The sequence below is a fragment of the Talpa occidentalis genome, unplaced genomic scaffold (genome assembly GCF_014898055.3).
Source record: "Talpa occidentalis isolate TD23 unplaced genomic scaffold, MPIMG_talOcc4v2.1 talOcc4.11, whole genome shotgun sequence".
Lineage (NCBI taxonomy): Eukaryota > Metazoa > Chordata > Mammalia > Eulipotyphla > Talpidae > Talpa > Talpa occidentalis.
The window spans coordinates 31,094,478-31,114,697 of NW_023601104.1; the positions used below are offsets into that span (position 1 = coordinate 31,094,478).

The 20,220-nt window shown below is 50.2% G+C and overlaps 1 protein-coding gene across 1 annotated transcript in view; it reads right to left on the minus strand.

The window, feature by feature from the left end:
* Positions 1 to 312: 312 nt before the first annotated feature.
* MEGF11 (multiple EGF like domains 11) overlaps positions 313 to 20,220 on the minus strand; it is a 330,203-nt gene continuing 310,295 nt past the window's right edge. Inside the window, exons 16-26 of the mRNA XM_037502751.2 lie at positions 18,434 to 18,562; positions 17,343 to 17,471; positions 16,722 to 16,850; positions 16,077 to 16,205; positions 14,605 to 14,841; positions 13,013 to 13,131; positions 11,059 to 11,125; positions 10,399 to 10,500; positions 8,153 to 8,209; positions 1,350 to 1,556; positions 313 to 758 (exon numbers count right to left, since the gene is read on the minus strand). Of these exons, the coding sequence (XP_037358648.2) occupies positions 526 to 758; positions 1,350 to 1,556; positions 8,153 to 8,209; positions 10,399 to 10,500; positions 11,059 to 11,125; positions 13,013 to 13,131; positions 14,605 to 14,841; positions 16,077 to 16,205; positions 16,722 to 16,850; positions 17,343 to 17,471; positions 18,434 to 18,562 (1,538 nt within the window). The 3' untranslated portion in view covers positions 313 to 525. The remainder of the gene's footprint in view (positions 759 to 1,349; positions 1,557 to 8,152; positions 8,210 to 10,398; positions 10,501 to 11,058; positions 11,126 to 13,012; positions 13,132 to 14,604; positions 14,842 to 16,076; positions 16,206 to 16,721; positions 16,851 to 17,342; positions 17,472 to 18,433; positions 18,563 to 20,220) is intronic.

The window sequence follows — 20,220 nt, forward strand, 5'->3', positions numbered from 1 at the left end:
TGAAGTTTGTTGGCATTAAACAGTCTACTAAATTGTGAAATCTTGGCTGTTGTAATTTGATGGACCAGACATATGTACAGGTACTATACGATTGATATTAGCCAAGTTTGTGTCTATGTAGTAATTATCCTGGGTAGTAAAACAGATGTTGATGATAACAGCAAACAAAAGTACATATATACATTTCAGGTGCTTTAAAGTACTCGCCCCTCCCCATCCCTCCCTCCAGCAAGGTTTGTAAAACCTATTCTACATGCTTTCTAGGCATCAAGTTTCAGATAATTAAATATATAAATATATACCTAACTATATTTAGCTGATGTTTGATGAGTAGCTGTATCTTAAATATTTTAAAAAATCGTAATCCAGGGCATTTGGGGCATTGGGGGTGTTGATGGCAGGATTTGCCTTTGTGAACAGACTTCTTGAACAATTACCCCAGTCCCACTTGGAAGCGCTTCTTTAGTTCCAGGTGAACATCATAACTAACATGCAGTTGTAGTCAGTCTGTACCAAGATTTCAAGTCAAGAGATTGTCTTCTTAAAGAGAGTCAGAGAATATTCAGCGGAGCACATTGTAAGAGAGAAGCTTATCTTGCTAAGACTGCTTGTCCTGGAGGGGCCATTGGCAGAGCTTTGTCTTACTGGGAGGAGGTCATAGTGACCAGGAATATGGCTGTTCCTAGGTAGGTCGTATGCATTCTGAATATAGCTGGAGTTATGGCCGCGGCCTTCTTGGACCACGCTGACTGTGGGCTCTAAGGAATATAGTGAAAAATGAGTTCAGAGAACAGATTAGCTTTGGTTGCCGGGGTGGGGATGGGAGGGGGTTCTATTTAACTTGGTGGGGAAAGAAGTCAAGGACTTAAAAATCTATGACAAATATATGAGGGGCATAATCGGGGCTTTCATAGCAGATGGAATTTCCTGGGGTAAGGGTGTTATCACCGAGCCCAGGAACAGAGGTTAAACTGGGAGAAGGTAAAAGATGGTGTTCTAGAAATTTGCAAATATCTGTTCTGATTTTTTTAAAGTGGAATTTGTATCAGTAATCAGTTGAAGTATATGTGTGTTTGAACCCACTGCCTACCCCCAGTATTTCTGCTTCATCCTAGTCTTGGTGTTTTTTTTTTTTGTTTGTTTGTTTTAAAGCAGAGTTGGCACAAGAATTTGATTTCCTGCATGAGAAAGGAGGGCAGTCCTGGGAAAGGCAGTTCACCTTGAAAATTTCTTAAAGCAACAAAAGAAGGGTGTGTTTTCAAGACAGGGTGAGTTGGGCAGGCTTGTTTTTACTTCAGATACTGCACTAATGCCCTGATTTCACTAAGTTACTTATTTGAGACACCTACCAACTTCATATATATTTTTATTAGATGTCGACAAGGATGGCACATCTGTGTACGGAGACCCCCTGTGCACAGGCGACTTCATTTCTACATAGCTGCTTTCTGGAAGCTTGCAGGTGAGGATGGGAGGGTCCTTAATTGTGGCATAAGGGTTTTCACTGCTATTCAAGGAACAAGTGCTAGAACTGCACGCGGATTCTTTCATGTAATCTGAAAAGCAAGAGAGATTTCTTAGGACAAACACGGACATGAAATTTCAAATACCAGAAGCAGGCTGCAGTTGAGCTTATGTGCCTTTCATGATTCTGGAGTGTAAAAAACCTATGATAATACGAGACTTACTAAATGCGTTGAGGAGCGCCTTCCTAGATAGGAAGGGTTCTTCTAAAGAAAAGTATGTTTTCAGAGGGCTGGGGATATTTTTGCTTCTAGTAGTCGGGTACAGCATCAGAAAAGCATGAAGTGAAGATATTTATAGTATGTTTTTACATCTATTATTTAAAAATGCCTACAAAATCTTGCAAGGCTAGCTGATAATTTGTATTTTATGGGATGAGGGGGCAGAGAGATGAAGTTACGCAGCTTATAAAACTTGAGTTTTAAGAGCCAAGACTTGAAGCTGTGCCTTGCCACTCTGTGGCCTGTGTGTTTTCTGTGATATCCTTCTGAATTCTTTCTGATGACTAAAAAGCTTAGGTTCAGAAATAAGTGTCTTTTTGACACATTAATTTGGTAACCTATAGGCAGCAAATCCTGGTGGTATCCCTGCTTGGAAAGCTAGTGAGCAGAGTGGGGCTGACTGAAGTGTAGAGTGTAGGAAGCACTTGGTCTTTGCGTGTCTTTGGAAAGTTCCTGTTTTCTAGCAAGCCTGAAATGTATCCTCTTGGGTTGCTTATCTCAGTTCTTGTAAATTCTAGTGAAATCTAAAACCGAAAACTACTTTAGCATAGCTTTCTCTGATACTGGGAGAACTCATGCTTTCTTCCCTACTGCCTCTCAGTTACATCAGCCCCAAGACATCTGGGTATATTTGGGTACAAAAGGACACAAGTTAGTTTCTAAATACAAAGGTAGGTAGCTAGCTTCACTGGTGGAAGAAAGTCTCTTGGTGACATGGAGTCACAGGTTAGGGGAGCCTTTCTTTCATTTCTGTGCCATTCCCCTTTGGAGGAAGAGCACTCCTGTCTATTACCTCGGGTGAAGTGGACTTGCCTGGGAAAGACAGTAGACTCTTTCTAGTCTGGCATCTCTGACCCTCAACCTTCTGTGAGACTCTGCCAGCCAGGGATCTAGAAACATGCACTGAGCTGCAGGACATGAATAGTCAAGAGTGATCCAAGAGGCCTCTCAGCTCTAAATTTCTTCAAGTATAGCAGATGGAGAAATTCTTAGATGATCTTTCACTAGAACTACCACACATTGCATTTGGGGCTGGTATTTATGCGTTCTGCCTCCAAGTTGTAAGCCAAAGTGAAAATGTAAAAAACCTGAAGTGATCATATAACCGAAAGGATAACTTAGCCATACCTTGTTCCAGTGAGAGTGAAACACTGCCCATAGATGAGGCAGCTGAAATATGTCTTATAGTCCCATAATAGGTAACTAGTTGGGAGGGAATTTACTTTTTTGTTAGCGTAGGGTTATTAAAAGCTGAAATAATCTTATACAAAAAATATTTACCCATTAGTTCCTTTAAATATTCACAGTGCTCTATGATATATAGGTAGAACACTGTATCCACCCACCCTGTATTGCTCTTCCCCTGTATTGCTTATGAGGAAATTGAGGCTTAGAGTGGGGAAGTGTCTTCTCTGGGGTCACACTGCTTATCAGTAGCAGAGCAAGCTCTAGAACCAGGCTCAGAGCACTTTGCCTCACAAGCCCCAGAAGTAGAGAAATTGACCTTGACTGTTTTAGAATGTGGCCTCTTTGTATCATAGGACCCTAGAGAGGAGGAGGAGGAAACAGTCTTGCTAGACAATTAGCAGTCCCAGCCAGCCCCAGCAATGACTAAAGGTAGCCTGGATAGGCCCAACTCTTGGAGAGGCTCTTGTAGGAAGAGAGCTGTGGGTCCTAGGTAAGACCTGTCCTGAGCCACATACATGAGCCTTGAGTGAGTACAGATCACCCTTGAACCCATTATAGGGTGATCACCCAGATCACCCATTATAGGTTTGGGCTGTGCAGGTTCACTTACATGTGGATTATTTTCTGTGGGTTCTCTGTTCACAACTATAAATTATATGCTTGGATTTTGGACTGGCCCAGTCAGGGTTCCCCAAACCCCTGTATTCAAGAGTCAACTGCCTGCTGTTTCTTAGTACAGGGCAGTGGGGTCCAGCAGCCCTAATATGGCCCATCAGTCCCACTTTGCACTGAACTCACCAATTAAGGAGTAAGACACCGTGGCTCAGAGCTGTGTGCTTGAATGAAGGAAGGGCTATCTCTGGAGTGATATGTCCTAACATTTTTCCTCTCCTCCCCATCAGCCCCTTCTTCTACTTGATTGGGAGCAGCCCCAGGTGCATATTTTCTAAAACTCCAGGAACAGATAATGGCTTACTGTGTAGTGCTTACAGCTAGTCTTTACTGCAGATAGGTCATTTGAAACTTGTTACACCTGTGAAGGGGGCTGAGCAGGAAGGACTATTACTACTATTTCAGTAAGGAGGACACCACAGCTCATAAATGTTTCCTTAAGAGCAGCAAGGAGGGAGCCTCCCCAGGTGGCGCAGCGGTTGAGCGCTGGGCTGCGAAGCTGCCTGCAGCTTCCGCAGCGCGGGTTCGATCCCCGGCCACCGGCGAGGGTCCCACATGGCGCCTGAGTGCTGGGCTGCGCAACCGCCCGCAGCCCCTGCAGCGCCAGCTCGCCCGGCCGGGGGATCCCTCCCGGCCGATCTCCGGCCCCCGGGGAGGGGACGCTACCACATGGCACTTGAGCGCTGGGCTGCAAAGCTGTCCACAGCCTCTGCAGCGCCAGTTTGATCCCCGCAGTGCATTTCGTCGGTCTGCCTGCTCTGCTCCCCACTCTGGCTCTGGTGAATTCTCTCACCCTTCCGCGCTTCTGACTGTACCCAGTGCTAGAATAAATAAATCTTTAAAAAGAGTAGCAAGTAGTCAGGTTAGGACTCTCCCTATTTTCTCTTGACACCCAATCAGAATGTTTTTTCCTCACACCTTGTTACCCATGCTCCTGTTGTGTATCTCTAAGTGTAAGCTATATCTGCAACAGCCGCACTTTACCTTCACCAAGAAATACTTTTTATCTGTGGGGCCAAGCCCTGCAGAGAAAGGCTGAGCTCTAAGCCTTTTGTGCCTATCTGGTGAGTGATTCAGATGCTACAATGGGAGAGTCTTGAAGCTCTAGCTCAACCTCTAAATGAGCCTCAGGCAGCCAATGGTGCCCCTCTTTTCATTTCCACCAAGAGTCTGCTTTAAAGTTTTGGGGGATAAATTGTTTGCTCTGCAGCATGGGCTACACTAAGTGGATAAGAGAAGTTGGGGGTGGTGGGGCGGGATTAGTCTCAGGGAGAAGCTGTAATTTCCATAAAGGAACCAGAGGTAAAGGATGGGGGGTGTGAGTTGTGGTGGAGGGTTTTGAAATATGGAATCATCTGAATCCTGTTTCTACTCGGAACTGAAGGGTGGGGAAGGGCAAGGCTGGCTGGAGATTTCTGCTTCAGGAAGCTACTCTTTTCTCCAGCTGAGTCATCCACCTGCCTGCTGAGAGGGAGGAGTTAAGGGGAAAAATAACCAGGGACTCTAAGATATTTCCTCCTCCCACCCTTTGACCAGTCCCTGCACTTCAGGGCATTCTGCAGAGAAAAGGGAAGCTTCAGCCTACCACTCTAGGGAGTCACTCTTCCAAGCCCTGTAATTAGCATCCATGCAGGCAGCATAGCCCTATAATGCCCTGGCGTTTGCTCTCATCTAGTTCTTACCGCTCCAAAATAACACACACCCATGTATTAGAAGCAGAAGGAGCCTCTGAAATGAGTTATTCTAAGCACTGTCATTGGACACAGAAAAGAGAAAATCTAGAGGGCAAATGGCTTTTCACGGCTATAACCTTGTGAGTCTCAGACTTTTAGGTTCACATTAACATCTACTTATGGCCAATATTTAACTGTTGAAGAAAACCCAAGCACTGAACATCCATCTCTGGCCTTTTGGCCCATCACTATTTTTAGAAGGCCACTCTGCCTTTTCTCTTCGTGGGTCCTTAGTTAGCATCCTTTTCTTGATTGAGAGACAAGGCAATAGGGAAAGGAAAGGGGAGATCTCAGGGTCAGAAGGAAAACCACACTGACTGGGGGAAAAAATGTTTTCAGGATAGAAGTAGGCCCTTCACTACTTAGGACTCAGTTACTGCAAGGGGTGGCTTGGAGCCTGGGCTAACAAGGAGTATGGATTGGGGAAGGGGGGAAGTGGCAGCAACAGTGGTGTCCAGGACTTCAGGATCATAAAGGTGATGGCGAGTAATGGGGAGGATTTCTTCTAGAGCATCTTGAAATGCCTGACAGACAAGGAATTGAATAAGAGGCAGTTTGTTACAGAATCACTGTGTAAGGGTGGGGGGGGGGGTGTGGCGGGGTGGCGGGCAAAAAGTGTTTAGAGGTAAAATGGATTTAGCACAGCAGTGTGAGTGGTGGTCTATAATTTCCAAGATGACTGAATTAAAGGAAGACTTTCAGGGATGGTGCTAGAACAACCCTGTCCTCCCAAGAGAGGAAGAACCCAGAACACCGCTGTGATCTGTGATCACATACAGCCTTCTAGCAAGAAGGAGGCTGGAACCTGTATCTCGATCAGTACTCTTTCCTGTGGAGTGCAGAGGACTCTTAACTCTTTGTGTTCCAATTCGATTTGGCTCAGTAGTTTTAGGAAGTAATTTAATTCCTGTTACAAAGAAGTTTGGGAGTTCAGCCAATTAGTGGAAGCTTATCTCATGTCATTAATAAGTATTTCTGTAAAGTTCTGAACTGGGACATTCCTGTTTTTGAATTCTCTTGTTCTGATATGTTGACTCCCAACACCTACTAATACATTTGTCTGTGCAACCCTCATTTCTCCCTAACTTAAGGGATGAGTATCGCCTGAAACAAAACTTGGCTGCTTGCCTGTTAAACTTAGACTCAGATATATGATCCCATAAAACAGGAATGAATGACGCTGAGGCAGACACTATCTGTAAAAGTCTCCTTAGCTCTGTTTTACATTTATGGTTGCAAGTTTGGAAGGAGCTACCCTCATCACAATGCACAAGACAACCAGGTGCATAGGAAAGTTGTGTGCTCACTAATTGCGGTGTCTGGACCTGTCTGAGCTGCTTCACACTTGAGTCATACCTATTCTCAGAGCTGGCAGTGTCATTAGAGAGATGTGTGCTCCATCCCCATGCTGCTTTGACCTTTGAGAAGAAACTGAGGTCCCAGGTCCCAGTGAAAGCAGAGTTACCTTTTCTGTTTGTAGTGTTGCCAACTGTAATAGCACTTGCCTTCATTTGGATGGTTTAAATCTCAGCTCACAGAAAATCACCACAGTGGTGCTCTCCAGGGAGTAGTGCTGTTTGTTGGCCAGGGGCCTGTCTTCAGATTGTCCTCTTGGGCCATGTACTTGCCTTCCTGTTCTCTCACTCACAGTACTGACATCACCTGCCCCAGCTCACCCCAGTTCTAATAACCACTCTGCCAAGGGATGTCAGCGATTACCTCTGTTAGAAAATAATTGTCTTGGATGTATTTAAGGCTAAACCTGAAAGACCTAGACCAGTGCTTTTCTAAGTGTTAGTTGGCTGCTCATCACAACTGTAGATTCCAGGGCCCCATTCTAAATCTATTATGTCAGAACCTTGGGGAGATGTGGTGTGAACTTCTGTATTTTTAACAAGCTTTTCAAGTGATTCTGGTGTACAGGTAGGTTTAGGATATCCATTGGGATCTTTGCTGTCAGTCATAGCTCCTTAAGTTTGGTAGACACTCCTAAGTACACCTTAAAGACAGGACACCCCTATTACATTAGTAACAACCCTTTATAATAGGCAAAAACACTTCTCCATTGTGATTTAGATTGGATATTCACGATAACCTTGTTAGACAAAAGGACAGGCATAATTATCCCAATCTTGCTAGAGAGGAAACTGCCTTGGGGAGTTCACAGTTAATCAGTGACAGAGGAATAAGTGACATAGTTCCAAGTTATGTATGTTGCCATTATGTCATTTAACCCGAGGGGCTAAGACCAAGGCAGGACCTGACCTTTCACTTCATCTGCAGCCTTCTAGAAGAATGATCTGCTTTGCATTTCCCTTGTGTTAGGGGTCAGTTCTAGTTTCCCCACTCTTGTGGGTGGAGTGCCATGCAGTATTAACACTTGGCATCATTTTCATTCCTCGTGCTCCAGAAAGCCAGCAGGTGCAGGGTGGTGTTCCTTGCCAGTGCAACGACAGGAGGCCTCTGGGGCAGGTAGATTGACTTTATTTCGATTTTATAATCAATTTAACTCATACTAATTGGTTGGATAATGAAGTTCTACATTTCCGAAGACATTTAGTTGGCATCTATAAAAAACCCACAAGCATTTGCTAAGCAGGTGCAACTGAAATCGAAAGATGAATTCATTATTATGATTGCTCCTCCTGGGCAGAGCTACCCAGCAGCCCCAGGTCCTGTGGTCTTTTAACTTTTTGGGGGGAGTAGGGGAAGAGATGCGCAGTTTCTCTCTGGTAGAATTCCTGGCCATTTCAGATCTGTACTCTTTATCTTGCTAAGCCCTTTCTAATGGGACGTCAGGATTGGATACTCTACCTTTGAAGCCTTTGTCCATAATGTATGTGTTCTGACGTCTATCCATTCCACAAGTACCTGCAGAGAAATAATACAAAGAAAGAAAAACATGGGGGGTGATTGAGGTTGTACTTAGACTACATGTGTCCTTGCTTCATTCCCCCCCCCCCCCATCCAGAAAACAAAGCTCTTAGTGCTAGGAAATAACTCTGTTTAGAGTTTACTTTAAATCATTTTGACCATACGGGATTCTTAAAAGGCTCATAAGCATTCACAATGAGCGGCAGCACCCCCTGCCATTGGCGCTCCTCCTCTGCTTTAACCGTCACATTCATGAAGGGAAGGTCTGCCCCTAGGTGATCAAAGGCACTTTTGATGCCTTTGTAATCATTGCAGGTGAAGTGCCACACTCCAAAAGTATAGGATGGAGAATGAATCAGAACCAGTTCTTAGCTTGGGTAAGAGTGTGTGATATTTCAAATCCCACTTCTGTTGGATTTCAGAACAGTGGTAGACTATTTCTCCTCAGGTCTAGTCCTGCCTCTTCTGGATCAGAAGCTTGTTTAAGAGGAGTCAGAAAGGTGAATAGGTGGCTGAGGTTCTTGATTACTCATCTTTATAGGATGTACAGTCATTCCCACAGTCAGTTTTCTGAACTAAATTATTGCACATAATTTAGTTGTCGTCTTTGAAAAATTGTACCAGGGTTTTCAGTGCCAAGGATTTTGCTCCCATAAGGTTGTCACAGTTTACCCTGGGTTCCCACAGCACAGCCAGAGGCAAGCCATGGAGCATCAGCGACCAAGCTCAGGTTCTTTGCTGCTGGTGAGCCCAGAAAAGAAATTGTCTGGCGTTTTACAGTTGGGACAACAAGGACTCTGGCCAAGTCTAAGGTATTATCTGGGGGAGAGTGGCCTGGCATCTCTCTGGAAGATACCGGGCTTTTTGGCTGGAGAACCCTAAAGGTATTGCCACCCCCAAGTCATTTCTTGATGGTTTGAGGTTATCTTCAGCTTTTGACCGAGGATACAATACTAGGCAAAGCATGCAACAAGTGCCTACTGTTTCGCTCTGCTGGATTCTCCCCTGAAGAGAATCACTGAAGGCAACCCTTTACTGTTCAGGTATTTCAGAGTTCCCAGCTGAATTTGCAAAGTGTTTACTCCACACATCACTGAGTGACAGGGTAGCACCAGGTACAAGGTTTTCTCAAATTCGCTATTCTTCTAAGCTCCTCTGGGTACATGTGGCCTTCAGAAACAGGACTGCAATAATCTATCGCTGGCATCAGTTCAGCACTTTTTATCAGAAAGAATCTTCCTTTACCTTCCCTGAAGGAGGGATGACAAACTGTTAGAACTTTTTCCCTTCTTATAGAAGAGGAAAGAGGGGCAGTGGCTAGTCTGTGACCACACCAACAAATGAGAAGTTGAATTGCAGCAAGAGTTCAGATGCCTCCCAGTGTCCTCTCCCTTTGGCCACAGGCTGCTTTAAGTCTTAGTTAAGACATGACTATGTGGTGGCTCTGAAGAGTGAGATCTGCAAAGAAGGGAAAATTTGGACTGTGCCCAGAGGATGCTCCTGTGGTGAGATTTGGAGTGGTTTTGTGACCACTACCCAGGGGACCCATAGCTAAGGAGCACAGCCTCCTTGGTATAGTTCCAGGCCAGCTCAACGGGCAGATACATTCAGAACCTTCACTCTCAGGGCTACTAGACCCAGGCACCTGCAGGGATTGGTAGGGTTTCATTTCCCCCTTAAGTCACTGCACTTAGGTGGAGGGTCCCTACTTCTGCCCACATCCTCCCAGAGCAGGATGTCATTCCAAGTCTTTTGCATCTCTCCCAGGCCACCAGGTTTGAGGCTGAGGATGAGCACAAAGGATGTTCATTGACATCTGCCCCAGCCTCTCCAGATCCCTGACCGTATTATCTGGGGGAGAGTGGCCTGGCATCTCTCTGGAAGATACCGGGCTTTTTGGCTGGAGAACCCTAAAGGTATTGCCACCCCCAAGTCATTTCTTGATGGTTTGAGGTTATCTTCTGTGACCTGTAGGGAAAGTAATTATGTTGTCCCCTTAACGTAATACTAATTGGAGTTTATCCACATCCATTGGCCATGACAGGAGCGGGGGACTGATGGGAGGGATCCAGATGGTTTTCTTTCTGTAGGTAGAGGATTGGGCTTGTAGAATAATATTGGGAGGGAGAGAGGCTCAATAGGCAGAGTTGTGGGGTCATGGGGCAGGAAGGGGGGCAGGGTCTAACCTGGTGAATGTGGCTCAGCGGGGCTGCTGAGGTGTCTAAGTTCAATGTAGAAGTCCTCGGGCGGGTACCTGGCCTCCAGGGCACTGATCTGGAAATGGGAGTCTAGTGAGAGGAATGACAGGGAGGAGCCATTATTCCCAGGGCCCTGATTTGGCAGGGGAGGGGGTGCACGAGGGTCAGGGTGGAAGGAATTAAGACTTTCTACGTGTAGCATCCAAAGGGACACTAAGGCCAGGGGGTTGGCTAGAGCAGAGGCTCTCTGCCTTGCTTTCCCTTAACCTCCCCCTACCCCTGTAGAAAGACAGCCCTTAACAGGAGGCTTCCTGGTAGGGCCTGGGTCGGGGGCGGGTCCTTTTCCCAGATGGCTGTGCATCTTTTGCCTCCACCTGGAATCCACATATCCAGGCTCTGTCTCCTTTGTGGTCCCTGGCTCACAGCCACGTTCCACCAGGCCTCTAATAGAGGAAGGAAGGTGGCTCTGGGCTGTATCTACCTGGAAATTGAAACAGGGAGTTGGGTTCCCTCCCCACACCCCGTTCCCCTGGGGGTGGCCATCTACTACCCTCCTCTGGAGCTGGGACAAGGCCCCTCTCAATGTGGAAGGACAATAGGGTGGGCCATATTGGGGAGTAGGGGGGCCGGACTCAAACCACTACTGACCTAACACGTTCACATAGCTGTAGGGGGTCCAGCCTGTGGTGTCTCTGTCAAGGGACTTGTTACTGAGCTGTTTGGAGAGTAGGAGAGCAAGTTAATACCTCGTACCCCCAAGCTGTCGCTTTGTCCAGCCTCACGGACACACCCCTGGGACGATCCTGACCCATCTGTCCCACCGCAGCAGGGAAAGGGAGCGCACGGCCTTTGCTCCCAGGCGCCGTGGCAGCGCTGAGTCTGTCTAAGCCACCTGGCGGAAGTGGGGTTTCCAGGCCCTTTGGGCCAGGGGCCTCCCACGCTGCGCCTGACCGGATGAGCAGGGTGGCGCTGCACCCTGACGCCCTCGGCGGCACAAGGGCAAGTCCTGGGGCCGCCTACAGCATCACTCTCTCCGCTGCCGCCTGCCCTGAGCGCGGGAGCTCCTCTTCCATGGGATCAAGAGAGCGCGTCAGAGTGTGGGTCCTTATGGTGCAATCTCTCTGTGTCTGTATTTTCATAGCTGCCTTTCATGAGGGAAGGATGGTTGTCCTCTTTCCACAGACGGGGCCCTGAGTCTGGCCTCTCAGCCCTGATGAGGGTCACACAGTGGAAGGGGCAGAGCTGGGTTTCCCACTCAGATCTCCGCTTCCAGGTCCCTGTCCTTTCCATGGCATCACAGCCGCCTGCCTCTGCTACAGGTGCCCTGCCAGGGGTCCTTGACCATGCGAGAGGTGAGTCACACGTGGGCTGCTCTACAGGAACTCCAGCCCCTACTGAAAGAGAAAGCGGGTGCTTCCTCAGTAGGATGAGATCAAGAAAGACAAGGCCACATGAGGCTTTTGCTGCTAAGCTGCTGTAGACTTGCTAATATGACTCTAGTTAATCTAGGGCCTCCTGCAGGGAAACTATAGCTTCCCTTCTCTCGGCTTTCAACCCTCGGCTTCAGAAAAGCCTAGATTTGAAGCTGGGAATAAAGGTCTAAGCTGAGGAAGAAACAGAATGGTTAAAGCTAAAAGGCTGTGTGTGGGGCTGATGGGCATTCTCCATGGGGCACACCCCTGGCAAGAGTAATGCACTGTCGGCCCAGGGGCAGACAGGGAGAAAGGATTTCTAGGGCAAAGGCCTGGGCTATGAGAACTATGTTCCTGGCCCAGAAGGGATGTTCCAGGAAGCAAAGAGTCCGGGGATTGCCCCAAGTGGTCGCAGGTGTGTAAACATGCACGTGCGTAGGTGGGGGTCAGGCGGTGTGTGGCATGAGCCTGTGGTGGTCCTTGGTCTGTTCTTTCTCATGTCTAAACCTCCCACGCTGCCCAGTAGGGGGTCCTGGCACAGCAGGGGACTCAGTACTCATGTGGTAAGATATCCTTGCGAAGGACCTGCAACTGTAGGAGGACATCTTGCCGTCAGCCAGGGTTTAGGCTGGGGGCGGGGGAAGGCCTGCAGAACTCAGTTTTGCATTGCGCTGACTGGCTGATGTTTGGATTTATGTCCCTTGTGTAGGTTCTGATTGTAACAAATGGTTGTGGTGGTGGTGGGGGGGGGTGTATGGATGACATGGAGTGTCTGGGTACAAGGGCATCTGGACCTGGTGTAGACACAAGGATCTGCGCAATAGTGGTCACTCTGTAATTCCTCTCTAATGTGCTGACTGCAGTGTTTGTCATATATGGCACTCATGATGGTAGGTGGTATGGTGTTGTGTACATAAGTTAATTACGTGGCCATGTGTGCTACATGGTTTGGTTACACACCCTTACATTGCGTGATGCTATCATTGGTTACATGGTACTTGTTGGCACTGTGTAAACTGCTGTCTCCTGCTTCCCAGGGTGTCTGTATCTTCCGTGAATCAAGCTGCACTTGATTTGTTGACAGTTGGTTCCACATGGAACCTCCAGTTGGGGGTGCAGTTCCTTTCTGGTTAGAGGTGAGGGCTGATGGGAGATAGTGCATGTGGGCTAGGGAGTCAGGGGCCCGGTACCTTGGTGGGGCTGTTCCTGTCCAGAGTGCTGACCTGGCTGGTGGCAGGCCCCCCGCACGCCAGTGCGTGGTAGCTGGAATTGGAAAAGCACTGGGCATGGCTGCTACTTTGAGACAAATCTGGGAAGAGAACAAGGTGCCACATACCATCATACCCCTGCCCTTGGCGTGAAATATCCCAATATGAATGCTTGGACTGGGCAGCCTTGAGTGCTCTGCAGAGACAGCCAACTCCCCCATCCCCCAAGCTTCCTGCCTTCTAGTACCCCCACAGCAATCTGTAGAGCTTGCTTTGCTTCAGCCCTCCCTGCAGTGTGCAGCTTAGGCGTGCCGCTGTCGGGGCACCATCAGCTGGCACATGGATGAGAAATGTTGGCTTTGACAGTCTCAGATCACTAAGTCACTACTCAGGACTGTGCTGAGAGTCCCCTGCCTCCCCCTGGGTCAGGTCCCAGTTGCCAGGCCATAAAGGGGCTCTGTTTCCCTCTTGTGGGTTCCAAGACTCTCCTTAGGGCTGGGGAATTCCAATGGAATGACATGGGGAAACCCAGCCAACCTTGCTCATTGGAGTCATAAAAGAAGAAAATCCCCAGATGTTTGTGGGCTTGGGGTTTTACCAGAAAAGAAATACAGGGTGGCATGCAGGCCACAACTCTACTGGCAGGGTCTGCAACTGGGCTGCCTGTCTGTCCTTCAGCGCCTAGCATGGGCAGGACACATGGTAGGCAACACTTAGCAGGAGTGCACTGATCTGGGTTTTCTAAGCACAAGGTGCGGGAGGCTGTAGGTCAGCCCTGAGCTCTGGAGCAGGCTGCAGTGGGCGAGCACAGGCGCTCTCCAGTCTCCTGTGGGCCAGGGCTATGGGCCATTTCCAAGCAGTTTGACCTCTTCTGCTTAAATAGGAAGTAAAGCGCTTTATTTCTAGGGCAGCCGTCCAGGCTCAGGGGAGGAGGATTCTGTCCAGCAGCCCTCCCCACTCAGACTCCAGTGCCCACTGGAGTTACCACGTTTGTGCACTGACTACTCGGCAATGTCCCCTTGGCCAGGGCTGGAAGAACCCAAACTTTTAGACCTTCTCTAAGTCAGGCACCATTCCCTTTTGCTCTGTGGGCCCTCCTCACCCTGGGAACTGGGAGGAGAGTTGCTCTGAAGTTTTCACCAAGGAAGGAAAATAGAACAGTGCCTGGGCCTGAGTCCTAGGGCCCAGCTGGCACAGGCATCAGACTGGGAAGGATTTCCCTAGAAGCATTTAGGAGAGTTACTGCTGAGTGTGGGTGTTCCTGTGGCTGAAGCCTGAGGAGAAAGATGGGACACACTGGGGAAAGGAAGGAGGCTCCTAACCACAGCCGCTCAGAGCTGGGCGCCTAGGAAATGACACCCACAGAACCGTATCTACCTTCCCAGGTAAGCTCTCCCCGCAGCATCTCTAGGAGAGTCTGGATCTAGCCCCAGCAGCCACCTCCACAGGAACGACCATTCACCTTCAGCAGTAAACCCTGGCGTCTGAGGATTCTGTGGGACTCTTCCTGGGTTGGATGTGTGTGAGGGGAGACAGGCCGATACTTGGGGAGGGGGTGGGGGTGTAGCCCTTACCTGAGAGGGAGTAGTCAGTGCTGGTCATCCTCATCGCAGGCGTGTAGGAGGCACGGGGAGCCAGGTCGCGGCCCTTGCCTTTCTGCCGCCGCCGGCGCCAGGCGAACAGGCCCAGCAGCACCACAATGAGGAACAACAGGAGGACGATGCCTGTGACAGCACCCACCGAGTGCCGTTCTGCACCCAGCGCTGGGCTGATCTTGGTGTAGGGATTCAGCTCCTCCATCATGAGGGCAGCTGTGGGTGGAGGGAGGGCCTGAGCCTGGGACCTGCAGTCCTCACACGTTGGTTCTGTCTTGGCCTGACTCGATTCCTGTGTGATCCCAGCCCCCGCCGTGCCTGTTTCTCGACTTAAGGGGTAGGGACTGCCAGCATCATGACCGGGAATAAAGGTGACCATGCACGGGAAACCAGCAATGCTTACGGAGTGTTTTTTCTTGGTTCTAAACAATCATGAGATAAGCCTCTTTCTTGGTAATAGTCACGAAAGATTTGGTGACTTGTTCAAGATTATACCACCAGTGATTAGAATTAGATCTCTCGGGAGCTGGAGAATCTTGGGTAGCCCAGCTCCTTGATCACCACCTTCATCTGCTCACTTGTATCGTGGGGACAGCTGACTGTGAAAACTGTGAGCAGGATTACTGCCCACAAACCCCTTTGGGGACTAACCCCCTCCCATTCTGCTGGCCCAGCAGCCTCAAGACCCCTCCCTGACTGTTGGCAACTGGCTGAGCAGAGCCAGCCAGCATCACCAGGTGGGTGAAGACGCTGATTATTCTGTTGTCAGAGTGCAATGGCGATGTCTTTTAGCCCTTTTTCTATCTGGGGATAATTAGGGCCCATTCTCAGCCCCAGCTCCTGGAGCCAACAATCTAATTCCTTATATATATGTAGCACTTCACAATGGTTTTTTTTTTTTTTGGTATATAAAACCATTTACCAAGTGCTCACATAGGTGCCAGGCACTGTGCGGACGTCTCACATCAACTGCACTGTGGGGTGCACAGGTCTGTGGAGCCAGAGCCAAGGGTGAGTGCCTGTGGGCTGCTTGGCCCTAGTGGAACCTTGTGTGGTGGGTGAAGAGAAGCGTTATACTCTCTCCTGCTCGCCTGTGGAGTAACAGGCCTAGCTGAAAGAAAGGAACTGCTCGAGACCACCTTGCAGGTAATGGCAGGACCAGGATCTGACTTATCCTCCGACTCGGTCTGGTGGCCCCTTGGCAGCACTGGTTTGTGTGGTGACCCTTTAGCTCCCAGGAAATTTGTCCAGGATGAGTCCTAGAAAGCCATGACTGAGGCCACCCAGAGCCTCTGCAGCCCACTCCACTCATGCTGTCCTCCCAAACGGGAAGAGAAGTCACCAAGTATCCTTAGTAAACCCAGTTGTTTCTATTGGCATTTCCCTGGGCCTTGCCTCCATGGGACCCTTTCCACAGCCCGCTGCCCGGGACCTTGCCACCTGTGTGTTACCTTGGTCACACCTGATTCCTTTGAATCCCGTGCTGCAGTAACAGGTGCCAGTGACGTGGTCACAGGTGGCATTGTTCATGCATTCACAGAGCTGCTGACACCCATAGCCAAAGGTTCCTGGGGCACATCCTGTGTAGCAAGAAGAAGTGGGGTAGACAGATGCGCCTCCTCGGCCCTCCCATCCCCTACGTGGGCCGTTGTGAGATCAGCCAGTACTGCCTCGCGCTGAGCCAGCGAGACTTTCCCTGTAGCCTCTCGTGCTGTAACGACACCTGGGGGTAGGCAGAGCACCTCCAGCCCTGAGTTGGGGGATACTGGTAAAGGAGGAGAGAGCAGGCCCTCCCTATCCACTCCTACTTCCTTCTCGCAACACATTTACACAGCACCCTACACGAGCCGGGCTCGGAGCGGGTGCTTCAAAGAAGAACCAAGTAAGATCTGCCTCCCTCATTACCTCCTCAGGTGTCTGCCTCGTCGTTACATCACTGGAGAAAACGTCAAACGCCAATGTAGGCATGGCCTTTTTCCTTGGGAGTTGCTCCAAAAGTCAGGGGTGCAGAGCGCTGAATGAGTGGGCCTTCAAGGGGCAGGCTTGCCATGCAGGAGGCTGAAGCCTGACACCCAGGATGGGTTGGAACAACTTACTCTGCTCACAGTGTCGCCCCGTGAAGCCTGTGCGACAGGTGCACTTGCCACTGATGTGGTCACAGCTGGCGCCATTCTGACACTGGCACACGCGCCCACAGTCCTGCCCATAGAAGGCTGCTGGACAGCCTGGAGAAACAGGGTGGGGACAACCGCGGAGGTGCAGCTGGGACCAGACCGACTTTCTCTGAGCCTGGGTGAGGACCAGTGACACACCCACAGCCAAGCCCAACTGTCTTCACACTCTGGACTCATACTGAAGGGGCGGGGAGTCCTTTGGACAAAGATGCCTTGGCGCCAGGGGCCAGGCTGGGGGGTCCCCTTGCTGTGAAGCCACTGGCCACCCCTCCCCACTCGGCTCTAGTGTCCAAGGAGGGTCCGGTCTTGGTGGTTGCTGGGGTAACTCCTAGCCCTCATCTTCCAGGACCTTGGGCCCATCGACTCCCTGAATCCAACCAAACTCCCCAATCCTGGGGCGGGGATACAGGGAGGATCCCAGTCCTGGAGCCTGCCTCCTCCCTCCCTGTGCTGCAAGCCCAGACGATGCCCCCGGCAGCCAGTAGGCTGCAGCATGGGATTCTGAATGGCCGGGAGGCCGGGAGGCTGGGAGGCGGGGCTTACGCTGCGTGCAGAAGAGTCCAGTCCAGCCTGGGGTGCAGTGGCAGGCCCCATCCTCAGCGCTGCAGCGAGCCCCGTTGTGGCAGCTGCATGTGTGGAAGCAGGCGGGGCCCCAGAACCCAGGTGGGCAAGCTGGGGATGGGTGGGATGCAGAGGGTGGGGGCAAGGCAGAGGAGCAGAAGGAAAGGGAGGGACAGGAGGAGTGCACGTCAGCCGCGATGCATCCCAGTGGCACTGCCTGGCTCCCAGGGCACTTGAACTGGTCCCAGAACTCCACTCATATCTTGGCCCAGGCACCCAGAATTCCCATTAACCCAGATTCTCTGCCTACTCTGTGGGCCCCTAAACCTCGCAGGGCCTGACTGGGAGCATATGCGGAAAACAGCACTGTGGTTCGGGGTGTGAAGGCTGTGTGCGCCCACTTCCCCGTGAGGATGGGAACTCTGCCAGGGCGGGGACGCTCGGGTGGCTCCCTGGGCCTGCTGCAGCAGACGGACGTTTCCTCAGGCCAGGGCATCTGCTGGGCTCTCCCTGCGGGTACTGGCCACATCTCACCCATCGGCAACGGGGCTCTCCCAAATGGAGTCTTCTGCCTTAGATTGGGGGGTTCCCAGTTACTTCTACATGAGATGTTGTGCCTTACACTGTAGGGGCAGTCCTTGCCCCTACCGTGGCCTGGCCTGGGTTGCGAAGCCCAGGACGTCATTCAAATGGGCCACACAGAAGATGTCCTCACCCCTCCGAGGTGACAGTCCTGACTTCACTCACTTCCCCACTCCCAAACTCTAGAACACCAGTCCTTGTCCCCTTTTCCTCCCCATCCAAATTAGGGGTCACCTCCTTGCCCAGGTGCTGATGAGGTATGCTCAGTGCTGAGGTGCTAGCAATAACTTTAATACCCTTCACACCAACAGTTAATGCCAATGATTAATTTATCATATTAGCTATGGAGCTCAATGGAACTCAGGTGGACATTCCTATTTGCAGGAGATTTCAGCCCTGGAAAGTGGAGGTGCCAGGGACAGAGGTTCTAGGTAAGGAGAAGGGGTGTTCTGGGGCTTGACCCCAGGTGGAAGGCATCCCCAGCAGCTTACCCTGTGAGCAGTCCTTGCCGATCCATCCGGGAAAGCACTGGCAGGAGCCATCGATGGGGCTGCAGGTCCCGTTGTTGGTACAGGAGCAGAGCTGGGCACAGTCCTGCCCAAAGTGCCCTCCAGCACACACTGTGGGCGTATAACAGCCTGGCACCTGCATTTCCCTCTGTACTTCTCAGCCTACCACCCATGACCACCCGGGGGTCACAAATCTGGATGGGAATTGCCCAGCTGCTTAGCACCTCATCACCCTTGTCTATTTGCACACAATTCTCTCTTGTGCCCACAGCTGCATTTTTCAGGATGTTTCGTTCATGATCCCCTTTGACAAGAAGAGACTGGGGACCCACAGAGGTAGGAACACATGACTTAGGTCTCACAGAGAGCAGTGGGAGGCTGGAAATACCACCTCGAGTCAGTCCAGGGCTCCCTGCATCACTGCTGCTTTCCATTACCAACCTTTGCAGCCTCACTGATGCCTTTGCCATGAGGGTGGAGAATGTTTAAAGCTGGAAGGAGAGGGACAAATGTAAGGTGGCAGGTCTGTCTGCAGTCACGCTTTCGGAGAACTGGCCCTGAATGCCTATTCCTGTCCACCTGCTTCCTCTCTCTACTCCTGAAGTCTCAGTTCAAACCCCTCAAGGAGAGCCCTGCTGGGTCCACAAGGCACTGTATTCCACTGAGCACTCGTGGTGTTTCCACTTGGAGTCACTTGGAGGAGGTTGGTCCCAATCCTTCCTGGAGGAATTGCTCCTTGGGCCCGGGAGGAAGAGTTGGCTCCTCACCCAGGCTGTTAACTGAGCACCTACTTCTCACTTTCCCTGCAATTCATCCTCCACTTCCTACAGTTTGAGCTCTCTAAAGCACAGCTCTCTTGGCACTCCTGTGCCCTGCTTAGACATACTCAGGGGCCCCTCATTGTCCCAGAATAAAATATGGAGTCTGCAGATCAATCCTCAACCTTCCTCACCCAGACATGAGCCACTGGCTACGCACCGGTTTCCAAATACACTTCTATGCCTTCACTCCCGCGATTCTCTTCCAGAATTTCTCTGACCCTCATGTCCAGCTATGGGAATCCTACCCTGTCTATAAGACCATATTCATAAATGTTACCTCCACCATGGTCTCTCTGAGCAGACTGCTAGTCCTTCAATATCAATTCTCCTTAAAAGTAGCTGGGTACATGGCCGGCTGGAATAAAGACTTCATTGCTTGGGCTGCTGCATAGCTGGTTATCACCCTGCTGATGGAAATGTGTGTCTTTATTTTCCAGTTCCTTCTACTTGAAAGATAATGTGGATTATGGGTAAGAACTATGGATAAGATGACTGTAGCTCAAACCTGTCTTTCATCAGAGGCAGGAGCTCTGAGCTGAGAATGGCAGAACGAGATAGAAGGAGTCCGAGTCCTGACCTTCATGAATGATCCTACCACTCCCCATGGCCTGCTTCTGCATCTTCTTTTTTTTGAGTGTGTGAAGGAAATCATGCCTATCATTTTCAAGTCTGTCCTGATGGATGGTGAGCCTGTTCAGGCCAGGGCTGCATTCCCTACAATGCCTGTAAAAGCAATAGGTGCTCAAGGCACGCCAGCCGAGTGTGTGGACATAAACTGATGGTTCCTTCCTCCCCACCTGAACTGCAAGTTCTGCTAGAAAAGGCTAAGCTGGGAATATCCCCCTCTAGACTGCAGGCTTTGTGAGGGGAGGGAACACGGTTTCCTTGTTCTTTGTTGTGTGAGGGCCCAGCATAGTGCCTGGCATACAGTGAGCACTGAGGAAAGGT